Genomic DNA, 15577 nt, shown 5'->3' with positions numbered 1-15577 from the left:
CCGTCATCGCCAATGCATAAGAGAATGATTTACAATAAAGGAATAACAGTCTCATAGCGTTTCTATTACGCTAATTGAACAATATCTTGATGGGCTCTTTTTTCGACATTTAAGAATTGATTCTTGAATTATTCAAAGTTTTATCAACTTTCAACTGAATAAACAACAGAATTCAGAAAATCAATACGTCACCAAACTTCTATTGAACATGAACGGAATTAGAAAAATTTCGGGGAGCAGAAAACATTCAAGAAAAATATATTCTATAAACTTTTCCCAGTGTACAATGCCATTTTTTTGTTTTCACTTAACTCAAGTATTCAAATTATTGTATTAAATCTTGTGAAAATTGCGATTGTGTTTTTGTGAAAATTGCGATTGTGTTTTTGTGCAATAATAATAATTTTTTTCTTTCGTGTAATTCAATGTTTATATGAAAGTAGCTGTTTCAGGAGGACTTTCTTTCAGTTTGTGTCTGAAAGTTACTTCTTTGCATGATCTACACATCCATGTATAGAGTTACTTATTTTCAAATTGATTAATTCTTCCTTTCTTTGGAAGAATCTCTCATCCATTTTTTTGTATCAGATGGAGTAGTAGAAAGCCAAAAACTTTCTTTCCCATAAAATATTATAGATTTCGCTTCACATGATTAATTTGCTCCAATCTAATCCAGGATAAATCTCAAGAGAAAGTTTTTTTTTTAATTATTATGCATTGGGTTGATTGGTGATTTCATAAAGACATTGGAGAAATTAACATAATTACATCTATCTGGCCTTTCGAATCAAGAGTAATGGAGAGTTGTTTGAGAATAACAAGAAGGTTAGATTCCGTAGACCATTAACACATAAAACTATGTTGTGATGGAGTTATGGACTCTAACTGGCCTCTACAGATGCTGTAGTTGGATATATTTCACAGTTTGTTTTCGAAAATGATACCAGCCGTACATCTAAATAATATTCAAATAGATAACGTACCAGCTTCTAAATTCCTTGGCTTCTTCATTGACAATAGTTTAAAATTCAACAATCATGTAGATACTTTGAAATCGAAGCTCTCCTCTGGATGTTATGCCATACGAGTAACTGCATTTGAGCTCGGATCTGCAGAAGCTAGAATGGTTTATCATTCCCTTTTTGAACCACACCTCCGTTATGGTATTTGCTTTTGGGGTGTGTGTTCTACCACATGCCTTCAATCAGTATTACTAATACAAAAACGTGCAATACAATGCATATGCAAAGCCAAGCCTAGGGACTCTTGTCGACCTCTTTTTGCCTCTAACAAAATCCTAACTGTGGTCTCCCTATTTATATACGAGACAATCTGCCTTGTCTTCAAAAATAGGGTATTGTTTAACAACTTGGACGCGCCAATGTATCAAACCAGGCAAAGATTCAGCTTTAAATTACCGCTGCCTTCTTCGTCGCTAGTTAAAGATTCCATTATTTACAACGGTCTTAAAATGTTCAATCACCTTCCTCAAGCTATAAGAACCATAAATGACCTTAGAGCTCTTAAGAAAAAGTTGAAAGACTTGCTCTCTGGGAGACCTTATTATAGCTTAGCAGAATTCTATGATGATAATTTTAATTGAGAAGACTAACTGTAATATCTACGGTATTTTATTGATTTCATTTCATTCAATTTAGTTTAAATTGATTCATTTACATTTTGTTGACCATGTTCTTATATCCCGAACGTTTGTTATTATTTACATGTCTTTTTTCAGTTCATGTTATAACCTACTTTTAGTGATTTTACTTTTGTGATTTCATGTATATGTTATTTATATTTCGCACAAGGCTTTGTCAATAAGAATGTATTCTTCAGACAATAAAGTATATTAAAAAAAAAAAAAAAAAAAAAAAAAAAAAAAAAAAAAAAAAAAAAAAGTTACTGAAAGTATAATTTTTTAATAACAGCCATTCAGAACCAAATCTTATTGTCTAATGTTCATATAATCATCAATCCCACCAGTTGAATGAAAACTATCTGGCAACATATTCACGAATTGAAAATAATAAAATGAGGAATACATACATACATTAGAAAATTATGCACAGAGAGATAAATGAATCATAAAAATTATTGGGTACGAGTCCTTATTGTACAAATTAGACTGCAGTATTTTCTGAGGAAATATTAATATGAATAGTAGATATAAATGTGTGAAATAAATTAGATAAAAAAGCGTTCCTAGTCTTTCGCAAGGACAGCAATATATCCGTTAAGATAATAGACTGGCTCATGCTGACTCTCAAAGTTTTTCAAAGGTCTCATACTGGAAAATGGATTTTGGTGAGGTTCAGTTTTGATAACATAACTAACAAGTTCTTTCACTACAGAGAGATCTTTTATAATTTCGTTTGATGTATAGGAAGTGAGAATCAGTGGTACCCCACGATGCTGCAATAAACTGGGAATACTCTCTCTCCAGGTGTCTAGTTTTGGTTGATCCTGGTTCTCATGCAGACCACAATTGAACGCCACAACTGCATCTGGGGGTTCTATAGAATTCACAATGTTGTGGTACAACTGAGTATGGAAAGTACACCGTACTTTAACTTCCTTCAATTTACAACTATTACATAATTGGTGTGTGAATTCTTCAGTATTTCCGTCATGTCCTAAACCAGGACCAATAACAATATAATCAAGACTTTTTAGATTCCTTATCCAGTGGAAAGGCAACTCTGCCATGATTTTCCACAGCCAAGCCATTTCTGTTAAATCCGCCCCTACTATATGAACGGTAAGATCATCTTTTGAGAAATTTCTATTGAGTAAGTACCCCCCGGATTGTAGGCCATACAAAATACTGGCTACAGGGGAAACAAAGTTTGATTTATGGATTATCTGAGCATTAGGATGGTCACTTGTTGAATATGTTTCATCATACAAAATCATGAGTTCATGCAGGCTTCTGGGAAGAACTGTCAAATCATCGTTGAAGTCACTCACTGCTAAATCTTCAGTCCTGAGTTCACTTCGCCAGAATTCGATATCCAATTCCAAACTGACTTTCAGTTGGCAACAATATTTCTTGTGTTGTTGATAGTGGCTAGTTTGGTGTTCTTCTGAACAATAACAAACGTTATGGCAACTTTGGCATATAGTTGTAACTTGCCGTGAGGAACAGAATTCACAAATTCTGGGAAACATCCACATGTGCATTTCAGATTCATTAAGATCCCGCTTGAGTTTATCTTTCCACACTGAAAACATAATTTTTTTCTTTTGATCCTTATTCTCATATCCAGCCAGGGATAATTGATCCCATAAACTATTTGTTAACGAAATTACTGTACATATATCCTTGTGAGATTTCCAATCTATTTTTTGGTGTTTTCGGGAACAATACGATACAGTTTTACACCTAGAACAAGTTTTCAAGGGTTCTCCTAATTCTTTACATACATGACAGACATTACAGTTGAAGAAACTATCATAATAATGAAAAATTTTATCTGACATTTCTCTTATTTACTGTTCTGTGTTGAGGAAAAATATTTTTCTGTTGAAAATGGTCGTGAATTATATTGTTCAAGTGGAAGGATTTTTGTTTTATAATTTTTTTTATTGACAAACTCTCCCTCAATTTCCATCGCCGTTGCTTCTCATTCGAGAGCAATTAGCCAGGCTCCTCCTGTTCATAGGAAACAGAACCTTCGTTCGGAGGCGTAGCTGTCTTGCTTGAGGCAATGCTGCCACGCTAAGTTTTTTCATTCACTTTTCCTTTTAACAAAAACACTTAATTTTTTCTAGTGGTCGCCTCCTTTTCTTGAGACCTTCGGATAAAAATATCACATATTTTATAGAACTGACGACCTCGTCGAAACCATCGACATTCAGCTTGGTTACTGGCGTAGGGGCCGCCGGTCCTCTCATATTTCACTGAAATATTTATCCAAACATTACTACATTTCAGATTACACTTTATTTTAAGCTTGCACCTTTTGGTAGGTTTAAAATTGTTCAAGTATGAACGCTTAATGCGATGGTTATTTTGCCATTCGTGATTCACAACAAAATTGCAAATAATTGGATGAGCATGAACGAGCCTTAAATTCGCAAAGAATGAGACAATCTCTCGCAGTACTTGTGCATCTCCAAAATGTGAAAAAAATAAGTTTTAGTTCTACGAACAGGAAACTCCACATAACAAATGTATAATCCGTTTTGTTTTCCATCAGTTTTGACAATGCTACCATGTGACAGGGATTCAATGATTTTTATGTCAGCCAAAGCTGACACAAAGAAGAAGTAGATAAAGTTGTGTCGTCAGTTTTGACGAAAATCGCCTGAATTTTGTTCATGTTGTCTGATGAGAAAATTGTAGACTAAAGGGCGACAATCTTCCCATCAAACAAGAAAGAGACAATAAAGGCAATTTTGTCGAAACTGGATAATGGCCAAACCCAAAAGCCAAGAAGAAGAAACTACAAGAAGACAAACCTCATGCAGGTTATAAGTTGTTAGCTGTTAACCTAGATATTTCTGAATATTTACTGAAATTCATACATACATTTATTTCTGTTTTTGAAAATGGCCGACGAAGAATTCGATGATAACGATGTGGGAGACGATTTTGACGATGACGTTGAAGATGACAACATCGAGGAGTTGGAGCAACCCGAAGAAGATGGAGACAATATCGATATTCTGGCACCCGGACAAGCAGGTGGAGGAGTGCCCAAAGAGAAACGAATCACGACGAAATACATGACCAAATATGAACGGGCTCGTGTTTTGGGGACGAGAGCTTTACAGATAGCAATGTGCGCCCCCGTCATGGTAGAATTGGATGGCGAGACAGATCCTCTGCAAATCGCAATGAAGGAATTGAAGCAGCGTAAAATTCCCATCATTATACGAAGATACTTGCCCGACCATTCATATGAGGACTGGGGAATTGATGAACTCATCATAATTGATCACTAAATGATAGTTTTATATTTAGCATGTAAGTGATTTTGTGAAAGTTACAATAAATGATATATTTTATTATGAATTGTTTTGCTAGCGATTTGCCTGGTTTCTTATGGGTGAAATTTATTCCATTCAATAAGTGGGTCTGAATCAACCAAGTTTTTAGGTTTATATGTTGATTGTATCTCGATTGATACCCACATTATGAATGTGCTTATAATGCAGTTCAATTCAGTGGATGATTGTGTTGGGGTGTGAAAGAAATCAATAAAATGATGAAAATAAAATTCAACTTTTTTCACTTGAACAAGGTCAAAAAAAAAATTTTTTGATTGATTCGGCCGTTACTTGAAGGTCCATACTAATTTCATAAACTACACCTTACGAATTGATCTTCACAAACTTATTTTTTCAAAAAATATATCGCAACGTGTTTTGCTAGCACAATAGCTTTTGTGTAAGACAAAAAGCTTTTATTGTGACTTGAATTTAATTGATATAAAGCATTGGAATTCTTTGACAGTTACATAAGTTTTGAAATCAGTTAAGTAGTTCTTTAGAGTTTATCCATTACCAAAACATACCAAGAGTCAAATATTTTCCCAGTTGAGATGGTGATTTTTGTTAGTGAAACAACTTTGATTTTAAACGTATTTATTTATCTTCGTATAAGTTCTGATACCTCAATTTAGACTGCAATTCATCTTCAGCAGTGGTTACTATATGCTTTGGTGGTATTAAAGCAGCGACCACATTTCTTCCTTCTACGTTAAGGAAATTAAAAGTTGCACAAGCTTGTTCTGTAGGCAATATTTCAAATGGGATTCTGTGTTTCCTAGAGAACGGTAATAACTTTTGATAAAAATTGAAATTATCTATTTTATCTCCTACTCCTAAAACTAGTATATCTATTTTGGGTTCTAACACTGAGAAAAGGCTCAATGCTTCTTCAGTTATTTCTGAAACATCATCTACTTTCCATGACAAAACGGACCTGAATATCAAATAATCAATTTAATAGATTTCTATATCGCATCAATGTTGAACATAGGTACCTTGGAAAAATAACCATAGAGCCTAAAATTGTCACTTGGTTATTCAGTCGAAAACCCACCTGAAAGAAAATCAATAATTAGGATTACATTGACTTTGGAATTCCCTAGTTTTACTTGGCTATAACCGTCTATTAATATTCCTAAATCTTTGTCCTGGTTCAAAATATGTATAGACGTCTTCCCTTCTCCAGAATAAGCTCCAGGTTGACGCAACCCAGCACTCTGATGGATATTTTGCCTGAAATAAACACGAAGATTGGCTACAGGTCAAACCAAACGACTTTGTTACAAAAATTACCTGGTTATTTGGTATATTGAATTTCTAGCTAAATTGATAAACAATCCCATTTTAACAAAATTCATTGGAACATTTAAATTAGGGTTACTTTTATCTAATCGTCTTCTTCTTTAGTTTTCAGATTAAGCACAAGAAGCGGTTGATCAATAAATCATTTCAACTTGAAACAGAACAGTCATTTAATATTAGCTATAGTAGATGTCACATTTATAAATTCATTCATTCTAACTTTCAGTTTATATGTTGTGAGAGATATAACAGTCGTATTGGAACTAAGAATGAGAATTATAAAATAACGTTAGAATTGAATTTTTAATAAAAATGGTTGCCAATCATATAATACCAAATGCCTCCACTTTCGTCGAGTGATAAAAACCGGTCTATTGTCTAACTTATATGAAGAATCCATTGCTGAAAGATTCAAAGAAATATGTCCGATATTTTCTATTACGTAGATTCATTAGAACAGCCTAATTCTTAACTTTCTAATCTATCTTTCTAATTTTGTTTTAGATCAATTTCTAAAGGTCAATTCTTATTTAATTTCCGAGACCAATTCTGTAATTTTAGTTATTCTCAATTTTTACTGCGTTTTTTAAATTTCAATATCATTCAAAACAGGCACTTTTCTCAATCTGATTTTTTGCATTACTACGCCATCTTTCTGATAGAAATGAAACTTTTTTATGGAGGTGTAGCGTCATCTTTCGAGCAGCGTCCAAAGTTAACACATTTCATGTTTCTATTTTTTTCTAATTTCGGTGTCACTGCTACGCCATCTTTCCAGCAGTGGATGAAGTTATCCACTCATTCATGTTCTTACTATTGAAGGGAAGCCGAAATTATTTACCATTTCATATTCATATTTTTAATAACAAATAATTATTCTTAAAGTAAAATATATTTTTATACAATAAGTACATATATACAGAGAAAGGTTAGATAAGATTAACATAAAAATAGACGTAGAAAAAAAATTATGATTATTGAATCAAAATTTTGATATGAAGAAGGGCTGCAACTGTAATCGATAGAACATAATGCTAAAGAGCAAAGTTTATGCTCACAGACAAAAATAGGTTGAAAGCTAAAATTTCCGATCCCAAAATTTTTTGAGAGCAGTGTGAGCATTTTCAGGTTTCAATTTAGAGTGTATGATAATGAAAATCGGTTTCCTGGATTGGAATTCGCAAAGAATATCAAAATAACAGGTGAAAGAAATATGAATTTTTTCCTCACATTGCACTTTTCTGAATTTCAGAACAGATTTTTTGTAAGAAAGAAAGGTTTTTTTACCTCTTCATCTTCATTAAACAAAAGTTGGAACATTCCAAAAAAAGGAAGAAAAAGCCCTTCTGAAACAACAACTTCCCTATAAACATTGAAGTACACGAACAAAAAAATTATTTCGAAACAACTACTTTCATAAGAACATTGAACTATAAAAAAAACAATGTTTCCTATTCAAAGTATTCCAAACATTTGTTATGGAACTGAATCACATATCATTCACAGGATCGCTTTCATGAATGTCAACGTTTATATGAAAGTAGTTGTTTCGGGAGGGCATTTTTTTGAGTCTGTGCCTGAAAATTACTTCTTTGTTTGATCTTTACATCTTTGTGGAAAAGCTCATTTGGAAATCAATTACTTTCTTCTGAATATTCCTACATTTTTTGTATAAAGATAGAGACATAGACAAAACCTTTCTTTCCCAAAAATACAAATCATGAAATTATAAAACAACAATGAAAAAAATTGATCTCTCCTAAAAATATATCCCTTTCAATTTTAATTGTTCGTGATTTGAAAATTTAGTTTGCGACTCCTACATAAAGGGCAATTTTATTTTTGAGGAAATCAAACGCTGCCTTGAAAAAATTCATTCAATGAAACTCAAGCAGTTATCAATGCGTCTTCATGTGTGTCGAGAGAGGACCCGTTTGGGAGAAGGTCTTGAAGCAAATATTGCATTTGTAAGGTTTCTCTCCAGTGTGTATCCTGATGTGTACCTTCAGGGTGGAAGCTTGGTAGAAGCCCTTCTTGCAGAACGGGCAAACAAAATCTCTGTCTCCTGAAAAATATTGGCTTTGTTGAGTCCTGAGGAAACGGTTACTTGTTTTCCTCGACGGAGAAGTGACATAACTTCATATTCATAAACATACTCATAAACAATGTGATCAACTTCGCTATTTTTCCATATAAAATCGAAAAGGAACCTCACCGGTGTGAGTCTTCACGTGGATGTTGAGATCCTCACTTCTCGGAAAAGCTCTCGGGCACAGATGGCACTGGTACGGCCGTTCGCCGGTGTGTATGCGCATGTGCTTCTTCAGCTGCGACGAACTGACGCAACCACGACCGCACGTGCTGCACACATACGGTTTCTCTCCGCTGTGTGATCTGGTGTGGACGGTTAGTCGTGAAGGGTCTGGGAAACCTTTACCACAAGTTGTGCATATGTAAGGGCGCTCGCCTGGAAACAAAAAATAAGAGAATAGAGGTAGTGGAGTTTCGAGTTTACGGATCGAATCATGTTCCCTACCTGTGTGCGTCCTTTTGTGAATGATGAGATTGCTCGGAGTGGTGAAGCCTCTCGAACAGAAAGGGCATATGTGATCTTTGAGTCCTGTGTGAGTTTTCATGTGCATGGCCAAAGATCCGGAGCCGCATAACCTGAATGAATTAGTAATATGTCATTAAGACATTGAAATACAATGTTTACGGAAAAAGTGTCAACCACACAAGGCTTGACAGTATAATAATAAAGAGAAAGAAGAATAAACTACATTTTCACATAGAAAAAAACTCATTCAGAGAGTAGACCGACTTTTCTAACAACAATGATCTCAATTCTTTTTTGATCTTTCAAAACTATATATATTCTTCATATTAGTGTGTAATTTATTGAATATCTTGCAACCATTATAAAATAAACCTTGTTTATACTGTGCTTACTTGGCAGTAAGAGTGTTTCATGTCTTGTCAGGTCTGGTTAAAAACTGATTCATTTTTGTAAACAAACAAGAAATCTCCAGGATGTACATCGATATTAATGTCAAAATGCCCATTTCTTGCCACGTATAGCTCTTTTTTGCATTACAAAAACACTGGCAACTCCAGAAGCTTGACCCCAGTGACTATGGAATACCTCAGAGAAACTCAATATGTTTGGCATAGTTGAGGTTACAATCCAACTATTTTTTATTGTTCTTGATATCCAAGAATTGTTTCATTTGAAGAATTATTCTTTCTGAGAGTCTTGACCTACTAAATGAAGCACACAGCTGTCATAATAATTATGAGTGATCAAGATGTTAGTATCATCAGCATATAAAACGTTTGTACAGAACTCATTCATTCTACCGTGTTAGGAATCACACGTTAAAAGGTAAGACCTCGTTAGTTCTTAGCTCGGACAAGTTTCGACTTCCGAGGCTTGTCGTTTGTAGGGGTGCGATAGCTGTTTGACGGAAAAACATATTTTTTTTGCCAAAGGCGTGAAAAAACAAATTAGGACCTGAAATGGACTCTTGGGGTACACCACTAGTAACGACGGCCAAGTTTCATATTTTCTAATCCAGGTTGACTTTTTGACAGCGATCAGATACAAGTTGAAAATTACAGGCCCATTACTGTCCCTAGTGCTTTTGCAAAGGTTTATGAAAAATGGGTGTCAAATTCAGTCGTTTCATTCTTTGATCTTCATAAGCTATTCAATGAAAATCAATTTGGTTTTAGAAAGGGACGTTCAACAACACAAGCTATAATAAAACTACTAAAAGAGCTATGTAATAGTCTAGATATGGGTAATCGAACTCTGGGTATTTTCTTAGATCTAAGTAAGGCATTTGATCTTGTAGACCACAGAATTCTACTAGACAAATTGGAAAAGTATGGTTTTAGGGGAAACTCACGTAGATGGTTTGAAAGTTATCTCCAAAATCGAACACAATACGTTGATATAGATCAGTATCAATCTAAACGTTTAAAGTATACTATTGGAGTACCACAAGGCTCTATTTTGGGACCTCTACTTTATATAATTTATGTCAATGACTTTGAAGGAAATTTTGTAATGTATGCGGATGACACAACACTACTGGTTAGTGGTAAGAATGTTACATCCACAATAGACTTGGCTCACAGGGAAATTTTAAAAGCCCAGGACTGGTTTTCTAGCAATAAATTAATCTGCAATGATAAAAAATCATCCTTCCTAAGATTTAGTTATGCCCCAAATGGTCATGATCACAGTTTACTGTTAAAATCACAGCACGGTTTAATGAAACAGGTGAATTCAATAAAATTTCTAGGACTTACTCTCACTGAAGATTGTAAATGGAATCAACATATTAATGAAATATGTAAAAAATAACGCCTATGTGTTACTGTATCTATCAACTCAGTAAAATTATAGATAAGTCGGTGGTACTCATGTACTATCATGCCCAATTACACTCAACAATCTCATATAGTATAGTAGCTTGGGGCCTATCACGTGAGGCACAAAGGGTATTTATTTTACAGAAGAGAGCTGTCAGAAACATTCAGAGTGTAAATAGACGTACTAGCTGCAGAGATCTATTCAAAGTTTTAAGAATATTAACTCTCCCATGCATTTATATGTACCAGCTGTTAATTTTTGTAAAATCAGATCAGCGACCTTTTACCTTCTTAAACAAAAATAATTACGGCACAAGAAATTCAACATTGTTAGAAATACCAAATCATAGACTGGCTAGATCAGAATCAAGTCCAATTTTCATGGGTGTCAGGCTATTTAACAAATTGCCAAATCATGCTAGAAAAATGTCACTAAGAAAATTCAAACCGTTCCTAAAAAACTTTCTGATTGATAAAGCCTACTACTCCATTGAAGAGTTTATAAATGACTTATCAATATAACTGAAGAATTGAGATTGTCATCTAGGGTTGTTAATATATTATAATTTTACCTAGTTATAAGTTGTAATATATAATTTTACATAACTGTTAATATCCTATATGTACATAATTTTTTCTTTTTTATAAGTTTATTTATATCATATTACACTGACTTGATCTATATCATTGAGTTATGATCCAGAAGAACCAATAAAATATTATTATTATTATTATGAATCAAACCGATCATCAACTATACCTCTATCATCATACCTCGATAATGATATTATACCACAGTATCAAACCAAGGTGAAATTGTATTAAAGGAAGTTACTTTTTGTAGATAGCCAAACTGTGAAAACGTTTTCAACATAAATTCACCGAACTATTTTCTCTAAATGCTTGCAAAACAAGCAAAACGTGTAAACAATTTTAAACTATAAAAGATTTAATTGAAAGTTTTAGGGCGTATTAGGCCATAGAAGTTTAGTTCAAAACATTGTTTCATTTCCTTCTGAACTATAAAAATATATTAACCAGCAGGTGAGTTACTCTGACTATAGTCTCTTTCATTAAACTGAGGAGCAATAAATAATTTTCAAGTGACTATTCCATAGGCGTAGATGTAGGATGTTGCAACAAAAAACAACAAGAGATCTCTTGGTAATGTTGATACCGTTTCACGTTGTGGATGAATAAAAACGCAAAGAAACTCCCAAAAACGCTATTCACCACATAGAAATCTCTCACCTCTTCCCGCAAACAGAGCAGACATGAGTCTTGACGCCGCTGTGTGTCTTGGTGTGCGCCGCCAGACTGGTGTACCTTGAAAATGCCTTCGCGCACACGGAACACACGAACTTTTTCTCGCCGGCGTGCGCGCGCATGTGTTCGAGTAGTCGGAAGGACTGGGCGTACGACTTGTCACACAGCTTGCACGCGAACGGCTTCTCGCCGGTGTGCGTGCGCAGATGGCGCGTCAGGTCGTCCGAGCGCGAGAATCCTTTTCCGCACTCGCTGCACAGATGGCGCTTTGCACCTTCGTGCACCTTCGAGTGCCGGCAGAGGGTGCTTGCGCTCGCGAAGCTCTGGTTGCACGTTTTGCACGTGTGGCCGGTGGTGCTCTTCAGGTGGGTCTTCGCGTGGGCCTGGAACAGATGAGAATTTTTGGAAATATTTTCACAGACAAATAGCAGATCACACTTAGCTGAGAAATCAGAAATCTATATTTCATGATATTCAAACAGATGATAATGTTTATTCTCCAAATATAGATGAAAAGTTAACATAATTGTGGAATATAAAAAAGAAGTATCAAAACAATGGCATCACAGAAGGAGCATTGACAAAGGGGTGTTCCTTGTATGTAATGCAGCTATACAGGCTGATTCATGGTGGATGATACTACTCTCTGTTGAGGATCTTGAGGCTTCATTGCTTGAATTTTGGTGAATTTATAATCATGCATTTTATGTCTTCGCAAGATTCTTTGAACCGATGAATATTTTATACCCAAATCTTCTTCAGCACTTCTTATCGATGACTCGGGAAATGCGTGAAAATATGCTAAGACATTAATCTGGTTGTCTTCGAAAGTTACAGGTCGAGGCAAGTTTCTTGGTGCTTTTGAAGTTGATCCAAATGCATTGAAATTGTTCTGAATTCGTATAAATTTCTTGAGGTTCATTGGCGGTAGATTCGGATACATTTCATTGAACTTTCTACATGTTCTGCTGATAATTTTGTCACACTGTCCAAAAATAATAAACAAATTCATAAGAACTTCGTTTGAATAGTTTTGTTCCATCGTTTTGAAGGTATTTGCAACTTCTGAAGTGACGAAAATGTCGATATTATTAGGAGAATGTCACAACGCTACCGTCAAATAGTAATCATGGCCTGCTTACCAAATACCGAATGGAAATACCATTCTGAAGGGACATTTTCACAAATAAATGTTCGTAAGTCCGAAACTTGACTAGTTAGGTATAGGTATGATATACATAGAAAGAAAGCAAATTTCAGCAGCTTTCCGAATTTTCAATAATATACAGTAATATACAACGAAAAAACTGTATTTTTTTACCACCCTGTATTGAAGTAACGGAGATTAGGCTGACGTGTGGGAAGTGTCCAAGTATCACCTAACTCCAAACCAAATTTCGATATCATAGTACTTCTTAACTAAAAGATATCGGCATTTTTAGAAGTCATGATTTTCAAAGAAAAAAATTGAAATTAATTTTTATTTCGAAAACGGTAACAGATAGGTATAGGGAAATATCAAGAAAAGTTGTCGGGCAAGTGTTGGAGATTCCAAAAATAATATTATATACAGAGTGTTCCATTTGAAAAATCAAAGTTGCTACTGCTTTCTAATAGAAGCGGCAACACCGCATTGTCGAAAATATTTTAGTTGGCTAGAGAATGTCCGAATATGCCCTCCATTAAATTTTCAAAGTGATCCTTTGTCTGGTTCACCAGAAACGTCTAATGTGCCATCCACCGTGAATCAGCCTGTATATGCAGTAAATAATAAAAATTAATTAGTACATCTGAGTTGAGTTGAATAAAATTAATATTGAATTGAACTTATTGAAATAAGTCCGAATTATAAAATAATGTTTATGATTGGGTTAAAATTTAACTTCGACTAATTATCTTCATGGATAGTGTTGATAACTTTCATCAAGTAACGAGTCAGTGTATTCATAATTGGATATAGTATATGCTAAATAATAACAATTTTATTGACTAACAAATTTTAATTAGAATTTAAATTGAAGAAAGTAGACAGGACATTTATAATACTGCAGATAAACGCATGGCTTGTAGGAAATTTATGAAACATATGAATCTGAAAAAATTGTCCCCTTTTGAATAAATTATGAATAACTGTGTCACTGAAATATGCAATATCTGAGAAATAAAATTCCCTCAATTAGATATAATTATTTATACTGTGAACAACAGTCACTTACTGAATAGCCGAATCTGATAATACTGACATACCTACATTAGTTTCTTTACTAATTTTTATAATTCTGAAGTGAAAAAAAGTAAATTATAGTGATATTGTTGAACCCAAAGAGATTTTATTGTCATTAAAATTTGTTTCAAAGTTGTATCTGTGATTAAAAATAAGTTTCGCATCATTCAAAAGAAGTTTCATATAAAACTGCTCTGGTGAATACCAGACTGAAATAATTACCTTCAAGTCAGACTGTTTAGTAAAGCAACAAGTGCATTGTTCACATGCAAAAATTGGCTGCTTGGTTTCATCTTGTAATGTCTCATTTTTCAGTTCTTTTTCCTCAGTTGTAACATCAAACTTCATTTTATCTTCTTGGCCAGTATCACTATCGTTATCATTGGTTACTACAAAAAGTAAAAAATATTTTCAATGATTTACCCAAAATTATAATATACTCTGGTAAGATTTCTTGAAACAATGATTGTGTTTATCTGTAGATGTTAGAAAAATTAAGGTAAATGAAGTTTCAAGAATATTTACACCCTAAATTGTTCTCGTAATCCTCATATTTTACTTTATGGTTATTTTGGGGCCCTTCCAAGACAATTTCACTTTGAACATCTTGCACCAGAGTAGTCTGGGGCTGTTGAATTGGCATCACCTCATTTAGAGTGACTGTTTCGGCTGAAGGTATTTGCGGAATTCCAGTGATGATCTCTGAAACAGAACTTGGTACTAGAGTGTCTGAGGCGAGCAAAGGTTTCAACTCTGTCAGGAAAGTCTGCTGAAACTGACGTTCCAAAAGCTCGCGAAGGGTATTATCAGATCTTTCACAGAGCTGTTTGAAAGAGAACGCTCTCGTGATGTAGTGAACACACTGTAGACAGACTTGGCTTGGCAACCCATCATTAGTCATCACCTATAAGATAGATAAGTGAATAGCTGTGGATCTAGAAATAATACAATTATTGGGAAAGTAAAAGTTATTTTCCAACCTGGACAGAAGTACACGACATAAGCATTTCGAACAGTCTCAAATTTTCTCCTGTAGATTCCTCTATACTGAATACGGACCTCATATTGGTTGCTTCCGACAAGCAAGTTCTACATATTTTGTCAATTGAAATGGTCTCATATGCCATTTTTTTCTTAATATTGAAGTAATCGGAAGATATTCTTTAGATTTTTCAATGTCATAAATTCATTGTTTTTTATTTTCAATTTGAAATATTGACGCTAGTAATGTTGACATTTAAGTGACATTTCACAGAATAAAAATCTACTTCATAATTTTCGGTTATGTGGCCATAGCTTTCAGCACTTCTACCCATCGAACATTTTTTTCTCCGTATTTCGTGGCTGTTATTGATTGTAACATCAGGCAAGACTAACCTATGGTTAACCTATTTTCGACATAAACATAAA

General features: G+C 34.3%; 4 protein-coding genes across 4 annotated transcripts; 1 reads left to right on the top strand and 3 right to left on the bottom strand.

Moving 5' to 3' along the window:
- Positions 1-1902: 1902 nt before the first annotated feature.
- Positions 1903-3627, bottom strand: LOC111504668 (putative protein MSS51 homolog, mitochondrial). Its single transcript, XM_023159336.2, has one exon. It carries the CDS (start codon positions 3481-3483, stop codon positions 2206-2208), a length of 1278 nt encoding a protein of 425 aa, XP_023015104.2. The 5' UTR covers positions 3484-3627; the 3' UTR covers positions 1903-2205.
- A 795-nt stretch (positions 3628-4422) lies between these two features.
- RpII18 (RNA polymerase II subunit RpII18) lies at positions 4423-5016 on the top strand. Its single transcript, XM_023159331.2, has one exon. It carries the CDS (start codon positions 4555-4557, stop codon positions 4948-4950), a length of 396 nt encoding a protein of 131 aa, XP_023015099.1. The 5' UTR covers positions 4423-4554; the 3' UTR covers positions 4951-5016.
- A 559-nt stretch (positions 5017-5575) lies between these two features.
- LOC111504665 (NADH dehydrogenase [ubiquinone] 1 alpha subcomplex assembly factor 3) lies at positions 5576-6447 on the bottom strand. Its single transcript, XM_023159332.2, has 4 exons — positions 6292-6447; positions 6108-6231; positions 5994-6052; positions 5576-5932 (listed from the first exon to the last, which is right to left on the bottom strand). Exons 1-4 carry the CDS (start codon positions 6354-6356, stop codon positions 5593-5595), a joined length of 588 nt encoding a protein of 195 aa, XP_023015100.1. The 5' UTR covers positions 6357-6447; the 3' UTR covers positions 5576-5592.
- Positions 6292-15423, bottom strand: LOC111504669 (uncharacterized). The gene is made up of 7 exons (XM_023159337.2): positions 15148-15423; positions 14693-15071; positions 14390-14556; positions 11929-12326; positions 8837-8967; positions 8516-8767; positions 6292-8365 (listed from the first exon to the last, which is right to left on the bottom strand). Exons 1-7 carry the CDS (start codon positions 15292-15294, stop codon positions 8199-8201), a joined length of 1641 nt encoding a protein of 546 aa, XP_023015105.2. The 5' UTR covers positions 15295-15423; the 3' UTR covers positions 6292-8198.
- Positions 15424-15577: the final 154 nt, after the last annotated feature.

The sequence above is a fragment of the Leptinotarsa decemlineata genome, unplaced genomic scaffold (assembly GCF_025532065.1).
Source record: "Leptinotarsa decemlineata unplaced genomic scaffold, Ldec_3_MD MMD2_tig00000232_RagTag_RagTag, whole genome shotgun sequence".
Lineage (NCBI taxonomy): Eukaryota > Metazoa > Arthropoda > Insecta > Coleoptera > Chrysomelidae > Leptinotarsa > Leptinotarsa decemlineata.
The sequence above is the reverse complement of the archived record's forward strand: the minus strand, read 5'-3'. Positions and strand labels throughout refer to the sequence as shown.